Source organism: Apium graveolens, chromosome 4 (genome assembly GCF_009905375.1).
Source record: "Apium graveolens cultivar Ventura chromosome 4, ASM990537v1, whole genome shotgun sequence".
Lineage (NCBI taxonomy): Eukaryota > Viridiplantae > Streptophyta > Magnoliopsida > Apiales > Apiaceae > Apium > Apium graveolens.
Window position 1 is genome coordinate 180,263,112 of NC_133650.1, and position 18,656 is coordinate 180,281,767.

General features: G+C 35.8%; 1 protein-coding gene across 1 annotated transcript; it reads left to right on the forward strand.

The window, feature by feature from the left end:
• The first annotated feature begins 9,367 nt into the window (after positions 1 to 9,367).
• Positions 9,368 to 12,221, forward strand: LOC141719192 (putative DNA-directed RNA polymerase). Its single transcript, XM_074521577.1, is given in 2 exon segments — positions 9,368 to 10,579; positions 10,581 to 12,221. Coding segments are annotated over 2 exon segments (2,853 nt in total).
• The last annotated feature ends 6,435 nt before the right edge of the window (positions 12,222 to 18,656 follow it).

An 18,656-nucleotide genomic window follows, 5' to 3' on the forward strand; every position in this document is an offset into this window, starting at 1 on the left:
ATGAACTTAGGGGGAGATGAAGGCCCGAGTTCTATTCCAGATTTACCTGAATGGGCCTTGACAAAGGAGTCTACACCAGGACAATTTAATGTCTCCTTGGTCAAACAAATCATGTCTATCCAAAAGGCCATTCAGAGGAGCTCAAATGCTGGTACCAAGGTTATTCTTCAAGCTCATCTAGATTCTCTACATCTAATGAAGCTACAGCAATTAAGACAGAATCTGAGTGTAGATGAACTCAAAAAGGATATAGTTGACTTGAAGACCTACAATTCTGAGAAACTGGATTCAATCATGCCATATGGTACCATGCAGGATCTATTACTGAGACTGAGACGAGAATCAAATTCTGAAAAGAAGCTGGCCAAGTTGGAAGATAGAGTTTAAGTTATTGAAAATTCTGTGGCCATCATTCTTCAAAATCAACAGTCTCAGAAAAATCTTCTAATGCAACTGGCTAAAGCACTAGGCCTGACTTCTCCACTTGATGATAACAAAAAGGGGGAGAAAGAACCAAGTAAGGGGGAGAAAGGACCAAGTGAGGGGGAGAAACTTCAAATACAAATCAGCAAAGTAATTGTACCTTCAATTACCGTCTCAAAGCCACCAGTTGCAGATGGTATAGATCTGATTCAAGCAGCAACAGCAAACTTGAAAGTTGCTGAGAAAGGAAAGTTAAGTTTGATCCACTGGGAGAAGATTGATGAGGAGATACAGAAGAAGTTTCAACTTGTCAAGGAGCCAGTTAAGTCAGCCATCCATCACTCTCAAGTCAAGCAAATCAGTGTGAATGAGATGAGCATGAATTATCTGGAAAGAGGACAATCTTCCTGCATCAAGTCTCCAAAGGCTGAAATGATCCTTAAACCAAGGGTAAACTATTCAAAATCATCCTTAAAGAACCCCTTGGATACTGTGTATGAGACACCCAAGCCTGATGAAAAGAAGCTTCTGTCAAGATCAATTATTTTCTACAAAGATCCAACTAATTCAGCTTCTAAAAAGAGGATTGCTAAGATATTCAGAAATGGGAAGGAAATTTGTGTGATAGCTGGACATCCTCAATTTGCTCAAGCAAAGAGAGAAGAAAAAGCCAGATTAAAGCAGGAAAAGAAGCAAGCTGCCGTAGATGCAAAGAAGGCTAAACAAAAGAAAGAGCAGATTGCTATCTTAGCCAAGCTACAGGCTGTGAATTTATCTCAACAAATTTCCTCTCAACCTTCTGAAGCCACTGAATCAAGGAAACAAGTTGAAGAACAGAAGAAATCTCCAAGAAAGAAGGAATTGGCTAAAAGAACAAAAAGGAAACTGGATATTGTTGACAAGGAATTGGGAGATCAATTTCCTAAGGAAACCACACCAGCTACAACTCAAGCATCAAAGCCCTCTGTGGTATTTGAAGATATAAGGGTGGTGGATCCCTACAGGAATATTCATGGTGAACCTATTGTGCCCAAGGATGAGCCAATAGAATGGGATAACATACCAATTCTTGACTTCAGTCTACCAATCCTTAGCAAGCCAAAAAAGACAAAGTCAAGGGCAGTCAAGAAAGTGAAGTTGTCACCCCTCAAATCCAAATATGTAGTCAAAGCTCAGCCCAAAGTCAATAAGGGAGACTACTTGTACTTGTGTGACATCAAAGAATTTTCTGATCTAAACCTCTATCTGGATGAAATAGATGAAGTGAGGGGAATTGATGCATACAGAAACCTACCTGAAAGGTTAGTGTTCAAGTACAAAGGAGGAAAGGAAATTCAGTGGCCACTTCACAGGATTCTTCAAGAGAGTCAAGTTGTACAGATTAAAGTTTATTCATCATTCAAGAAGAACTTTGGGTTCAATGTCACTGCAAGAAGACTAGTATTGAAGAAGATTGAAGAACTAAGGAGTGTTAGAGCTAAAGATGCACTCCCAAAGACTCTAATCATCCCATACACAGGGAGAAGAGTGCATCTAAGGCCCTACTGGCTGATGGAGTTCATAGAAGACAAAGGGGTGAGAAGATTTTTCAGATTAGAAGACCAATTGAGCATCTCCAGCAATGAGACTTTCTTGGAAATATAAGAAAAGCTAAATCTCTCAGAATCTGATGAACTAGAATTCCACAGGCAGCTCCAAAATCAGATTGATGAAACTAACAAAAAGCTTGGAAGAAGATCTAGACCTTCAAGAAACTAGAAAAATCTGCTCAGGCTAGAGGAGCATCTTGAAATGACTGTGAGCCAAACTTTGTACATTTTGATTATTTGAAGCACTTTTAGTATTATCTACTTTATTTTAAAGATGTATGTTTAGGGTATTTTGTTATCATCAAGTATCTCTTAATTTATGGCTACAATTCCACTAGACATAAATTGGGGGAGATTGTTGTGCATATGTTGTGTACTTGATGATTTCATAAACAAAACACCAAAGTAGATTTTACTTAGTGAAATAATGTAGCACTCGACGGATAAGAATATAGTCCCGGCGGATAACTCATTATAGTCCCGACGGATAATGATTTATTATCCATCGAGTGAGTAGCTTATGTAATAATGAGTCTTAGCACATTTCTGCATATACCTTTGTATAGATTCTGTAGTAGCATATAAGTCATGTTAAATTTTACTAGATATGCAGAATAGGTTGATTAATTGTACATAAATGATGTCTTGTAATTCTGCATAAGTGAAATGAAGTCAAGTGCCAAAATAGCTACCGACGGATGATTAACAAAGCCATCGATGGATGATCAAATGGCTATCAACGGATGTTTAAAATAGCAGTCGACGGATGATCAATAAAGCCATCAACGGATGATCATAAAGTCGACGGATGATCATGTACCCAACGGATAAAGAATTCAAACATCAGTTGACAGTGACAACTGGTCACATGCCTCGGGATGTATGTAAATGGAATGAGGAAGCCTATTAACTGGGTAATAGAGAACAAAGTAACAAAGCATTAGAACTGATAGTTTTTATAATGATTCTATCTTTTGGCTTTGTAATCTTAGTAATATATAAACCAAGAAGTAGCAAATAGAAACTGTGATCTGAGATACAAAAAGTGAGAAACATTTGTAAGCAGAATTATTAGCATTTCTCTATATTCTCAGTAGTTCAAATTTGTAAGCAGCAGTGAGCATTCTTGCACACAAAGTTCTCTCGATATAATATATATCTCTGGTGGAGTTGTTTAAATCCACCAGAAAGTTTTTAAAGACTCTTGTTTTTAATTACTTAAGTTTTGATTCACTTAAGTTTTTATTCCGCATTGTGCTAATCAAAACACTTATATCTATATTCGAGTTTGAACATTTTAATTTTAAGAAAAAGGTTCAAGAATTCCATTCAACCCCCATTCTGTAATTCTTGCTATATTGTCAAGGGACTAACAAAACCCTACCTTTTAAGAACTGTTGTGTTGTGAATATTTTACAAAACTGTGATATATGCATGAGATTGCTTTAAACTATTTTACAAAGTTTGAGATGTATTACATTACTCAATTGTTGATAATTTCTAGTATATGTTCATACCGAGTTCGAAATGTTATATTTAGACCGAGAGTCGGTCGGTGTAAGCTTATAAAAACCCGGAGGTATCCCGGAGGAGTTTATAATTGAGAACATAATGCTAGCGAATAGCGTGGCATGTATATATTTTAGACCGAGGATCGGTCAGTAAAATTTGATGAAAACCCGGAAGTATTCCGGAGGTGCTTATTTAAGAATATTAACGCTATAGTAGAGTATGATTTATAAGTCGTAAGACCAAGAGTCGTTCAGTTTTGTTTTATAAAATATAAACCCGAAAATCATCCCGGTGATATTATAGGACGATTATAAGTCCATAATAGTATGTTTTAAAGGGACTCAACGTCCACTTACGAAACATACATTAAAATACCTCGAACTTTTATTAAAACAATTTCCAAAGACCGTATTCCCTAAACTATACTTTATCGTTCGGACAAGAATTATTTATCTACTAATCATTTATTATAGGAGAAGTATTCTCCAATGCTTATTTATTCAAACCTGATTAATCATTAAAGATTATTAATTTCATAGACATAAACTAGTTGAGAAATATTATATTAAATATTCTTTTACAATAGTAAACTTATTCGAGGTTAATTATCTATCGATTGTCATTTAATTATTTATTATTTATTAAAGGGTTTATTATTGATTTAAAAATCATAGATCCTGATTTAAAATATACTTCCTGATTTCAGATATCATTCGAATAATTTCAGATTGTCGGTGAACATTATCCCGACTTATTTAATATTTTGAATATAGTTTCAAGGAGAAACTTTTCCCCCTTATTTAATTATCTGTAGACAACGGTCAACTCACATCCTTAGTACTTCCTCCGAAATTCTCGGAAGAACGTATATACATATATACACTTATATCTTAGAGAGATAAGCTGTTTCTATCAACAAGCAAAATGCTTGGGGAACTTCGATGTGGTTCGAGTTCTCGAGATTGATAGAATTCTTTTAAAGGACAAAGGAGGGGTAGACTCTGGTACTTGTGTGCTAGATGGACTACTAAAGGTACCGCAGGCGAAGGTACTCAGTGTACTCAGGAACTTGTGAAGTATGTGTATACCCGAAAATGGGACACGTAGCCCGAATGCGGCAAGGGTGATAACCAGAATACGAAGGTGTCGTCCTTCTACTAGTAGAAAAGGTTATTTTATCGCAGTACGACTGATCATCATATGCGGTGGCTCCAACAAATGTCCTATTCTTCCAATTGGAATTGTGATGCAATACCGTAACCCAAGCCTAGGTGCTAGGTTTACTATTAAAGTATTCGCAGGTTAATAAAAACCACTAAAGGATTGTTTTCATAAAGAGGTGTGTATCACCAAGGAAAACTATTTTTGAAGAAAACGTATTTATCAAATATGATGTTTTACATGAGTTTATCAGATAGTCATTTTCATATTGTACATTATTATGCTGGGCATTATAGCTCACTCTTGCTTTCTTTTAAATGACACAACACAACAGATAACCAGTATGCCGGTGTGGGACTTAGTCGCTTGCAGTCATGGGGAGGATCCCTGACAGCTTTGTCTCAGGTGTGCTAGAGTATCAGATAGATATAAGATATCGGTCGTAATTATTGTAACTTCATGTAGAGGTTATAAATAATTGTTTGAGATCCTGTAAAGTACATTTGAGTATAATAAAAGAAGATTACATTTTGTACGTCATTTCTAAGGCTATAACTTATGTGTACGAGTATGAGATTGGGGTCTGTTGGATTATTAAATCAATACCAGGTTACACATGAGTGAAGGATGGCCTGACGACCCAGATTCCTGACCCCGAATTTGGGGGCGTTATAGAAATGGTATCAGAGCATTAAGCTATAGTACTCAGAAACAAGAGTGTTAGGAGTCTGTCTAGATGCGAGATTTCGTGAGAGCTCATATAGAGTTCATCATTGGACTACCGGATGTAGCCCAATGGGTAGGTGAGGATAAATGTGTATTTGAGGTATTAAAGTATGACTAATAGGACCATTGGAGATTATCAGAATGAGGAGGAGAAAAATTTGAATCATATTTGATTTGGCAAGGATGTGGATGTAGAACTTGGAGCTGAGTCTACAGAGCATTTGGGTAAAAGACGATATTACCAACACAATATATAAATTTTGATAACACGAGCCTTAATACTCGTAGTTCTTTATAGGTTTCCCGTGAAGGGAGCATCATATGTGAGGATCATGAAGTCTAATTATTAGCATACAGTTGAGGTTATTGGCCCAAACTAGTTGACAGTGTCATTTTACAAGGAGGATGGGAATGGCGTATCAATCACAAACTCACCAGAGATAGTGTCCAATATACCCTTGAGGATTCTAATTCTATTACGGAATATTCGAATGTAATATAAGAATGTCATCATAGGACGAGTACACTATATGATATTATTAGTGCACTTAACATGTAAGGTTATGATGGTTTAGCTCAGAAATCGAGAGCATTAAGAATTGATAGCATGTCTATAATTAAATGGCATAAGATTACAATGAGCGATGGTTTGATCTTGGAACCTTTTAAAAGGATAGACCAGTGAGTCTAGAGCGGAATTCTTCGGTGGAAATGATGTCAGAGGCAACGTATATATACACGTAGACCTCTAATATATTCGGTAATGTATGTTCAATTACACACACATGCCACTGAACATATGGACTGCATTGAGATCCCTAAGAAATCTCTTTGATCTGTTCCCAGGGGGAACTGGCCACTTATAGTTAGTAACGGATGCGTGTAGCAGGCAACTATCGGCTTAACAGATGTTTTTGGAATATTTCTGAGTAAGGTCTTCGAGGTAAAACACCGGAATGACAGATATACGTGTGAAAGTCAAGTTAGTAAGCGATTTTAAAATGATGTTGAAAGAGAAACTATTGAAACATGGAATTACAAAGACGAAGAGGTGGTATCATCCCCAGGAGGATAATGATGAGAGTTAGGATAATCAGTGAAATTTTTTGGCACCTACGCACTGTCCCGTTACTCCCTCCAAATTGTTGATCAGTCGTATTGCCTTGATAAGTTATATCAGACAATCATTTTCTTTCCCTACTTTGAACTTCTGATATGACCATCTTGAATAGTCTTTCTCCGCATCAGACTTGTTCAATTCTTTTAGTTAATCCATGAACTTTCATTCATAGATTATGATCTTCTTGATCAACTCAGAGATATTTATACTTCATTTCAATTATCCAATAGATTTTATATATATATAAAAATTTTCCCTCAATTCATCGATGTATATTCATAATGAGTATCTTCTTTTGATTCTTTTTTCATACTTACTCTTTTCAGTCGAGATTGTAAATATCTAACAAATTGTTAAAAACATGGATGATCTAATATCCATATATTCCTCGAGAATCCTTTTCCTCTAATCGGGATGAAATTATGTATTGACCTTTGAAATCATAATAAGGGTATCAATTTGATATTGGTATTTTGATTTAATTCTATTCTGATAAAGTATGTGAACTAGGGCACCTATGAGTGTACCCTTTATTTGGAAAGAAATATTTGATAAGAGGCTATCGATTGTTCCAATGCCAATACCACTCGATTCAGAGTTATAATTGTCTTTCTCGACCCAAATTTAAAAACTCTTTATTTCAAAATCGTCATCCAGGTAACCACAATTTCTTCAGTGGTTACGATGTTGAGATGTTTACAAACAAACTGAAATATGCCTAGTTGCATATGTTATCATGAATGACTAGTTAATTGTCCTAACTAGTCAAAATTTTAATTAATACGACAAAAGCCTAGCTAATCGTCCTAGCTAGTTGCTATGGGCCAAACCAATTGTGCTGGCCATTTTCTTAGCCGGTTGATAATATTGTTTGATATGGACTAGTTATTATTTTGCTAGTTCCACTTCCAATAAAATTTTGATTATTCCATAGTGCATTATATATGCCAGATTTAATTGTTAACAAAATTTTCAAAGAATGATTTAATTGAGACCTAACTAGGTCGCCCACTCAAACGAGAATTCACATTCAGTTTTATGAAATATTTTGTTCATGAAATATTTTATTCTTTCGTTGTATAACGAATATCCAATTAAAATTTCAAAGTGATTGAAGAACAATATACTTCCTTATTTATTAATCATTGGATCGAATTCCTTCTTTCAAAACAGCACCTCTTTGAGACCTCAATGGTTAACCTTTGGTTGAGGATGTTATTCGATATTTCTTTCATTTTTCGGGATGAAAAGTATTCTTTCAATGGGAAAATCTTACAAATATCATTCGTATGATGGTATTATTCAACAATCATTGCTTTCAATGGATATTCTCCATAATATCACAATATAAAATTCTAAGGACATGGAAGGATAATCCATGTTGTATTCTTCCTTCCAAGTTATAAATTTGTGAGTGTTGTGACTCTTTTATTCAGAGCTCATTATTCGTTTAGATGTTAGATTTTAAAATCTTGTTAAGATTGTCTAAATTTCATCGATACTGTGAAAATCATTTTTCCAAGGCTAATTGCCTTCCCAACAAAGAGAGGAATAGTTGAAAACCGGTTGTTGTAATATGAGACTGAAAGCTAAGTGCTATGATGGTGCAATCGGAGCATCGTGATGAGTAAGTTGTTTTAAAGAGAAGAATACCATGTTTAATTATTATCATAAGTATCTTTAAGATGGTTATAGAAGAACGAAAATAGGGATACGACGTGATTAGTGAGGTACAGTTCTATGAAACATTATCGGGAGAGGTGCTAATAAATTCGGGGAAAAAAAGCATATATGAATTTGAGGAATAAGATTTTTCAAAAGGTGAAGGTAAGGTTAGTAGTGATCCCGTGCTAAAAATACTCAACAATAAAAATAGGATGTTGCGTGAAGTCTAATGATATGTCTACGCAGCTTAAGGACCGTAACATAAGGCTTTCTAATAATAATCTAGAATAATTGCGATAAGGTTCAGACTGAAAGGTACAAGGAGTTTACTTATGAGAAAATTTTGGAATTTTTTTTTTACACTGAACACGAGATAGAGGGTATAGTCAAATTGATCAAAGGCTATGATTGAGAAATCTATTATCATCAAGGAAAGGCCAATGTGATAGCCGACACTTTAAGTAGGAAAATATATATTGAGGATGACAAATCTCAGAATAACTGATGAGAAGGATCGCATGAAAAGAACGCTTTTTTACTTAACAAGAAGACTTAAAGATGCCTAAAAACGTGAACGGATATTAGTCGTGACAGAATATGAAAGGGGATGTCATCGAGTAGGTAAGTAAGTATTTGACATAGTTGGAAAATGGAAATGGAAAGGCGAGGGTTAAAATTTTGGCGATTTTAAGTTGTAGATGAAAAATATCATACCCCAGGGGGGCACCCTTATAGAGTAATATCAGGCCCATCTCTATAGCAGTAATCTTATATTCTTCTACGCATTTATAGAGTGTGGATACACTGGTAGACTATATTAGGGTGTAGGGCAGCATGGAGCTGAGTTAGGCACTTCATGTTTAAAACATTCCAATCCATCTATAGGGGACCCTCTCACAGGGCTAATTTATGGATGCCCAATCCCGGAAAGTATAGAGGATGTTGATTGATTCCAGCCTCTCACTGCTGATATGGGTTAGTATAGTATACCAGTCCACAGGGTGGCGGCCTCACGGTTCTTGATTTTCTAGATAATACCCTTTCTCCACTATATGAAAAGTAAGAACGCTTCTTAATAAGTAAGAACGCTTAATTCATATATGCAAGAATAGGTATTCTAGATACCGTGCAAAATCCAGGATTTTCACTCTGTATAAAACAAAATGTTTCCATGATCTGGAATTTTTTTAACGCTGCTAAGGTGTATAAACCCTCTAATACTACTTGGATATTCAATTCTCACGAATTTTTACCTTGTATCGGAAATGATGATCGAGAAAAGGTCATCAAATTCTGGGTTGAATTTTATGATGAGGCTATAAAAAAATGTGAGATCACTAACATGAATGAATGTGTTCCTATGAAGAATGACTTCATCTATAAACAGGTCGTATTCAAGCGTCTGAACCATCATCGTGGTATGAATCTTAGCGAGGAAGAATTACGAGATATTCAAAAATTCATCGAGGAGTCTTCTTTTGAGTTTGATGAAGAGTCTATGTATAAAAATGTTCCAAACGTAATCACATATATGATTAAGAAAGGAGAACAGTCTGCAACTCTTGGTTATAGTTCTGCAAAGGATTTTCTTTTGTTGAGTAAAAAGCTCTCTGATGAAGAAAAAGAATCACTTAATGTGTTTGGTAATTATACGTTGGAAGTATTAATAATACATGTGTTAAGTACTTTGTTTAATGCAGTAGAATCTAATTCAGTTATTCGTCTATCTACTCTAGTAGATCGTTTAGATACTGTTGTTCGTTCACAGATCACTTTATTAATGAGGCGCAAATTTCATAGAGAATGGACTCCCGTTGTGCCTGAACAACCTAGCGCTCCTAAAGCTAAAGCCAGCGATGAAGCTAAAACCAGAGCTAAAACCCGCAGCAGATATTTTAGCTTCGGCACTGAATTAGTTGAATTCATGCAAAAAAGGGATTTGATAGAAGTATCGCATATTGGGAATATTGAAGATGATCCTATCCGCAAGAAAGGGAGTGATTTCTATATTGCTAAGCATCAGAACGTACACTGTAAATTTCCCGTCTCTGATTTGCCTATCAGGTTTAGTTTACCTATGGTCTGCAAACCAGAAGATTGGAAAAGTATTCTTCCTGATAATCAAAAGCCCAAGTATCTCTCAGATATAAGGGGTGGTTACTTAAGTAGTTTAACAGCGGATATAGACGAGCGTTACCGTTTGTTAAGCTCTCATAATATAGATCATTTTTATCTAAAATTAAATCAGAATTCTAATCAATTATGTAATATCATGAATAAACTACAAAGTGAACCATTTAAAGTAAATAGCCTTTTCTTGAAATATATTCGAGATAATGAGTCTATATTGGTAGAGCATGGTTTACTCCTGCCTTCATTTCTATTTTAAATTGAAATTCAAGGGTATATATGAGATATTTAAGAATAAGTATTATTCATATAATTTCAAAAAAGGTGTACGCCTTTCAACCTTATTCAAGGAATTGAGTCAACTCATTCAGCGTGCCTGCTATGAGCAATACATATTGAAATTATCAATAGTCTACGAGGGATACCGTTTTTATTTGCCAGCTTTTCTGGATTTCCGAGGACGAATCTATCGCAGCGGTATTTTGCATTTCCATGAACGTGATCTAGCCAGAAGCCTGGTCGTCATTGCGGAAGACGCTTATAGTTTAGATAACCAAAAAGATATGAATCTCTTAAAGTCTTTTGTCGAAGCATCATCCTTCCATTACAAGGGGTTTATAAATTACAGTAATGGTTTAAAATGGTGTGCAGACTATATCTCCTCATCTCTAAATGATAATAATACTTTAATCGAAAAAGCTCGTGATGCTAAAAAACCATTACAGTTACTGTCATGTGCTGTTGCATTAAATGATGTCGATGAAAGGCCTCCTGAGAGGGGTCCCGATATATTTCAATATCTAATTTATTATCCCATAACCCAGGATGCCTCCGCGAGTGCTTATCAGCTAATGAGCTACTTTTTATTGGATAAATCGCTAGCTCAGAATACAAATCTTATAGCCCCTGATAATGATGATAATATCCAAGATTTGTATGAATACCTTCTCGAAGATATGAAAGTCTTCATAAAAGAAACTTATAAAAAAGATTCACTCATTCTTACTGTAGGTGAAAATCTGACGCGTAAGATAATGAAGAATATATTCATGCCAATGATATATGGTAAAACTATAATGAGCACTGCAGCCTATCTGCAAGAGGCTTTACCTCTCGATCTGGGTAAGCGCTCAAAAACAGTGGCAAAAGTGTTTTATGTATTCTTTGAAAAGAAATATGATAGGCTGTATTGCTTGATGAATTTGATCAAAAATATAGGTTGGTTTTCGTCAGAAAGGGATCTTGCCGTTTGCTATAAAGTCCCGTGGTTTACAACAATACAGGATTATCGAAAATCATCAGAGACTCATATATGGGTCCATGATATAAAATCTTCTTCGAAGAGAAAAGTAACTCTCTCAATACCATCTGATAAACGGGATAGTAGAAAAATGATGACATCAACCTTTGTCAACTTCATTCATCAAAAGGATGCCTGTCTCGCAATGAGTGTAGTCAACTCCTTACTCAAGGATTCTATCCCTATCTACACTGTTCACGACAACTTTCTATCAACAGTACCCTATAGCTCTATATTACCGAAATTATATATTGATGCCTATAAGGAAATGGGTCCGCCTCTTGTAGTGATTAACGAGTTCATCTATATGAATTTATCAAAACCCGGTTACCATAATCCATCATTCGAAAGAGTTATACCTTCTGTTGAACTCGAAGCTCTCTTAAATAATTGCATTCTAGCAGAGCTGAGGGGTAAAAATAATACTTGGACGAAGAAGAAAAGATTGATAATTAATTCATATAATTCCTATATAAATGCGGTCTGTGGTCCTACCGAGCACGGCAAAACAAATGATGAGAGATATGCTAATCATGTAAGGATGTGGAATTCGTTCAAAAATGAGCTTTCAGCTCGATATTGTTTACACTATTAGCATGGTTGGGAAAAAGGGGGCATATTTAAGGGTTCATACAACCCGTTCATACTGTACTACAAAGAAAACCCATTACTTTGATTATGATTTATTATATACGCGTATAATAAATACAACATATGCGGCTCCACATCAGTCTTTGATTCTAGCTACACATGATATAGGCCCAGGTTTCACCGTTAAGGAAATCGATTTAATAACCCTTGCTGTATTAGATCTTCTAATTCGTTATGTCTTCTCATCGGTAGAAGGATATACCAAATTGAAAGGCATATGTCATAGCCTACTCGTTTATTCGAGTATTTAACTCAACTCAAATAAGAATGTAATAAGTAAATAGTGGATCAAGCATCAGAGAGATCTCATAAAGTAACATCTGTCAAAGAATAAAGGAACATTGTTCATCTGCAGACTTGAAGATTCACTGGAAGAAGTTCAAGAATTTGATCATGCCTCAGTGATATAAATCAAGATCGTGGATTTAATCAAGTGACAGAGATCTCGTCAAGGTATCATTTATTACAAGGATTCAATCATAACAACAAAGTCAAGACATGAAGAAACGTCACGAAAGTTAGTCACTCATGAACTAGACAGTACATCGAGTGTCAGCATTAAAGTGACGGAATTGATTCATAAGTCTCAGAGACTTTCAGAAGATTGTCAGAAGAATGGATGCTGCTCAGGGATAGTATTAATTCTCTATTAATTAATTAAGTCATATAATTTAATTAAGAGAATAAATTATATCTGCAAGGATTAATTTATTGATTAATTGAATTAAATTGATTAATTAATTTAGAGTTAATAAATGAGGATTTTCAGAATGTTAATTGATTAAAATCTGTGATAATTCTAAAAAAGACAACTGATTGTACTAGTATGACAATCGGTATGACAATTGATAGTCATACCGAATGTCATGCTGATTCAGTTGATTGTATTGATAGAATTATTATTTAGATTAAAATCAATTATTAATTCAGTAAAACAATTTCATTTGAACTAATATGACAATCGGTATGACAATCAATAGTCATACCGAAAGTCTTGCTAGTTCATTTTAATTGTCTTGCTAGCTCTAATAGATTGTCTCACCGAAAGTCTTTCAAGCTAAAAAGGATTGTCATTCCAGTTCTTTTTCTCTCGGTTGGATTGTTAAATAGAAGCAGAAGCAGCAATTCAAAAAATCAATCAATCAAACAGAACACAACATACAGAAGAACAAAAGAGAAAAAGAAGCAGAAAAATATTACATCTATTCTGCAACTTCAAGATCAATTTTCTAGATTGTAAAGTTAAATCCAATCAACTAGAAATACTTATCTTGTTCTTGTGTATCTATCTAGCGGATTAAAATCCCTAGAACTTAATCTCAAATCGCTTTTAGCATTTGATCTTTTAATTACAAAAATAGAAAAAGTTCATGTCGAATTTATTCTAAATTTGTAATAATTGATTTGAGATTAATCCCTTGTAACCGATACCGTAGTTGTAACACCTTTCAAGTTTAATAAAAGTTTTATTTAACTTGAATTTTGTTTCACAATTTTATTCCGCATTTTATTCGACGAAACGGTATTGTTTGCATTCAACCCCCCCTTCTACAAACAAATTGGGACCTAACAATTGGTATCAGAGCCTTCTGATTAACGTACAAATCAAGATCCTAGACTTTTGTGTTTCTTTCACTTCTTGAATTTTTATTCACTCAAAAATTCATAATGACTACACAAAAAGTTGGAACCGTTAAAATTCCACTTTTCGATAAAGAAAATTATGTGATGTGGAAGAAGAAGATGCTACTGTTTTTACAGGTTGCTAATCCCAAATATTTGCAAGTGTTGAAGAAGGGTCCAAAAATTCCTATGGTTATTGAACCAGAGGTAATAGAGAATGATGTGGTGATCACCAAAGCGAGAACTTATGTGAAGGATCCTGAGGACTTCTCTCCTGCTGAAATAGAAGAAGCTTCCCTGGATGCTAGCCTTCAATTAATCTTAGTAGATTCCCTTAATCCCCTAATGAACAGACATGTGATGAATTGTAAAGATTCTAAACATATCTGGGAAACTATTGAGATTATTAATGAAGGCACAGAGGAAGTTAGGGAGAACAAACTAGAAATCCTAACCTCTGAGTATGAATACTTTAAATCCAATCCAGGAGAAGGAATCACTGAAGTGTTTGAGAGGTACAATGCATTGATCAACAACCTGAACATTAATGGTAAATACTATTCCATCAGGGAGGTCAATAAAAAGTTCCTTTTAACACTGCCAACTCATCTCGAACATAGAATCACTGCCATAAGAGAAGCAAGAGATCTGAGTGAGATTTCTTTGGAAAGGCTATATGGTGTGTTAAAGACTTATGAGTTGGAGCAGATTCAGCAGAAGGAAGTTTACGGGAAAGGAAGAGTGGTCAGCACGTCTACTGCTCTGGTAGCTGATGAACAACAACAACAACCACTATATCAACAACAATCTCAACAGTCAGATAGAATGGTACAGTCTTCCAAGGTTGAAGATAATGTGATAGTAGCAGAATTTGATTCTCCTACTACAAATCAATCAGGAGATGATTATTATTCCTTGGAAGAACTGGAGCAATTGGAGGATGAGTCAATGGCCCTGATTGTCAAGAGATTCTCAAATGTCAGATTCAAAAGGAATCCCAAGTTCAAGTACAAGTCCAACTACAACAGATTCCAGAAAGGTGGATCTTCATCCTCTAACACCAGCAGTGGTGGGTATAAAACAGGGATGGTTGATCGAAGCACCATTCGATGCTTCAACTGTAATGAGTTGGGACACTTTGCCACAGAATGCAGGAAGCCAAAACAAGCAAGGAAGAACTCTTACGATTCTAATCAGAAGAGTAAATCTGAAAGGGCGTACCTGGCAAAGGGAAGAAGCTGGGATGATACTGACAGTGAAGATGAAGAAGTTGGGAATCTTGCTCTCATGGCTAGTGATGCAAGCACCTCATCGTCAAGAAAAGAGGTAAAACTTTCTGATGCTGAAATGGTTTATCATCTAAGAGGTAACTTAGATTGTGCTCGTCGTGATAATGAATTGTTAAATCAACAAATCAAAGACCTTGAGAAAGAGGTCAATGAATTAAGACTTGTGCACATTAATCAAGATAAACTTAAAGACCAAGTATCTTTTCTAGAGAATAGAGTTGACTGTTATAGACAACTCGAAACTATTCTCAAAGACAAGATCACCGGTCTTGAGGCTAAGGTTAAAGCTTACTTTAATTCTTGTTCGAAGTCCAAAGAGTTTTACAATAAGCAAGCTGTTAATCAAACACATGGAATAGGTTATGATTACAATGCTGCTATTGGAAAATTAGGCATAAACTCCCCTCCTCATGTATGTGCTAAAGGCAGGGAAGTACCACATGTGCTTAAGGGTGTTGATGAACCCCTCTATAAGGAATCAATTGCTGAACCATTTGATGAGACCTCTTTTATTATTCAAGAAGAAATCCGTGCTGAAGATAATGCTAATGGGAAAGCTGTCTCCAAGTCAAGTGTGTCAAAAGTTCCAGTCAAGGTTGTGAAAGCAACTGAGACTAACTCAGACACACATGAGTTGGATAACACAAATGCCATGTCTACCATGCATAAGTTGCCTATTGTTAATCCTTCTCATAAAGCATGTGGTGTTCCTGATTGTATGTCTTGTGCTTTTAATCTGTTGTTTGCTTATTTTAATGGTAAGCATGCTTCTAATGATAAGACTACTCCTCGTCAGCATGTGAATAATAGAAAGCATGATAGGTCTAAGACTGCTAGTCCTCCTAAAGCTAGAAAGGAGACATTTGTGCCTAAGCCTAAACATAAATCTGATAAGGCTGTTTTAAAGGTCAAATGTTCAGTCATTGAGAATGTTGAGAATAGTGAAATTAAGAATGTTGTTTTGCCTGATAAAGGCCAATTTTACAAGTATGCCGGACCCAGCCAAGCTTGGGTTCCGAAGAAGTTCTAATCCATTTGTATTGCAGGGCATTAAACAGGTACAACCGGTAGTGTGGATTCTTGACAGTGGATCGTCAAGACATATGACCAGAGATAGAGCCCTGCTATCAAATGTGGTTGAGAAAGCTGGCCCAGTGGTTACCTTTGGAGATAACAGCAAAGGTTTAACGGAGGGATATGGCTGTTTGCAAGCTGGAAATGTTATCATTGAAAATGTATATCTTGTGCAAGGACTTGAACACAATCTGCTTAGCATTAGTCAGTTCTGTGACAACGGCTACAATGTTTTATTCGACAAGCTGAAGTGTCAGATTCTGCACAAGAAAAGTGAAAAACCCTCCTTAATGGGAATACGGAAAGGAAATCTGTTCGTAGCTGACATGAACTCTGGAAGCAATCTTGAAGTCAATTGTTTCTATGCAAAAGCATCGTCAAATGAGAGTTGGCTATGGCACAAGAGACTTTCCCATCTCAATTTCAAGATAATGAATTCTCTTGTCAAAAGAGAATTGGTAAGAGGTCTGCCTCAGCTGGAATTCTCTCCAGAAGGACTATGTGAGGCTTGCCAGAAAGGAAAGTCAAAGAAAGCAAGTCACAAAGGCACTGACACATCTTCCATAACTGGTGTTCTGCAATTATTGCACATGGATTTATTTGGTCCAGTTAATATCCTTTCTATGTCAAAGAAGTGTTACTGTCTTGTGATAGTTGATGACTATTCCAAGTATACGTGGGTTTTATTTCTTCACTCTAAGGATGAAACACCACAAGTTGTGATTGATTATATCAAGATGATTGAGTTAGATTCTAACGTCCCTGTTAGAGCAATAAGGTCAGATAATGGAACAGAATTCAAGAATGCACTTCTAAATGGATTCTGTACAGACAAAGGGATTACCAGACAATTTTCAGCTCCTAGAACCCCTCAGCAAAATGGAGTGGTAGAAAGGAAGAATCGTACATTGATTGAAGCTGCAAGAACGATGTTAAATGAATCAGGTCTTCCAATGTACTTTTGGGCTGAAGCTGTCAATACTGCATGTTATACTCAGAATCGAACTCTAATCAACAAAGACTTCATGAAAACTCCTTATGAGATTTTGAATGAACAGAAACCTTCTATCAAATACTTTCATGTATTTGGTGCCAGATGCTTCGTGCTCAAGGATGGAGATGATCGTCGTGGTAAGTTCGAGGCAAAGGCATATGAGGGTATTTTTGTTGGATATGGAAGAAGATCATATAGAGTGTATATCATTGATCAACACAAAGTAACTGAAAGTGTCAATGTTACATTTGATGACACTAAACTCCCTAGTATCCAAACTGAAGATCCTTCTGAGAAACTGAAGTTTGATGATACGTCAGATTCAGAGTCAGAACATGGTCAAGAACCTGAGGTTGTTGCTGTTGAAGAACCTGTTAATCCTGATAATACTCAAGGTAATAGTGATGGAAACTCTGGAAACAATGGAGATACCACTGCTACTGACGGAGAATCTTCAAGTCAACATGGCAACAACTCAGGGGGAGATGCTGAAGGATCATCTAGTAGGACACAACATCACAATGAATTTCAAGGCGAATCATCAAGATCAAATCTTCCAAGACAGACTGTCTGGAATAAAGCTCACCCTTTTGAGTTGATTATTGGTGATCCAGATGTTGGAGTCAGAACTAGACGTGCTACTCAAAATGAGTGTCTGTTCTCAGGATTTCTTTCTGAGATGGAACCTAAGAAAATTGAAGAAGCACTGACTGATCCAGATTGGGTGATTGCTATGCAAGATGAACTCAATCAGTTTGAAAGTCAACAAGTCTGGAAACTGGTACCTAGGCCTGTACACAAGAAAGCTGTTGGTACAAGGTGGGTATTCAGGAATAAACTAGATGAAGATGGTGTGGTTACAAGAAACAAGGCAAGACTGGTAGCTAAAGGGTATTCTCAAGCTGAAGGTATTGATTATGATGAAACCTATGCTCCAGTGGCTAGACTTGAGGCCATCAGGATATTTCTGGCATTCGCAGCATTTTCAAACTTTAAAGTTTATCAAATGGATGTCAAGAGCGCCTTTCTGAATGGAAAGCTGGATGAAGAGGTATATGTAGAGCAACCTCCTGGTTTTGAAGATCCAAATCATATGGATTTTGTCTTCTTTCTTTTCAAGGCTATCTATGGGCTAAAACATTCACCAAGAAAATGGTATGACACTCTCTCTGAATTTCTTATTGAAAATAGCTTTATTAGAGGTGTCATAGACAAAACTCTCTTTTCTAAAAAACATAAGAATGATACTATATTAGTCCAAGTCTATGTGGATGATATAATATTTGGGTCTACTAATGATAATCTCTGTAAGAGATTTGCTAAGTTAATGCACAGCAAGTTTGAAATGAGCATGATGGGAGAGCTGAAGTTCTTTCTTGGATTACAAGTAAATCAAAGG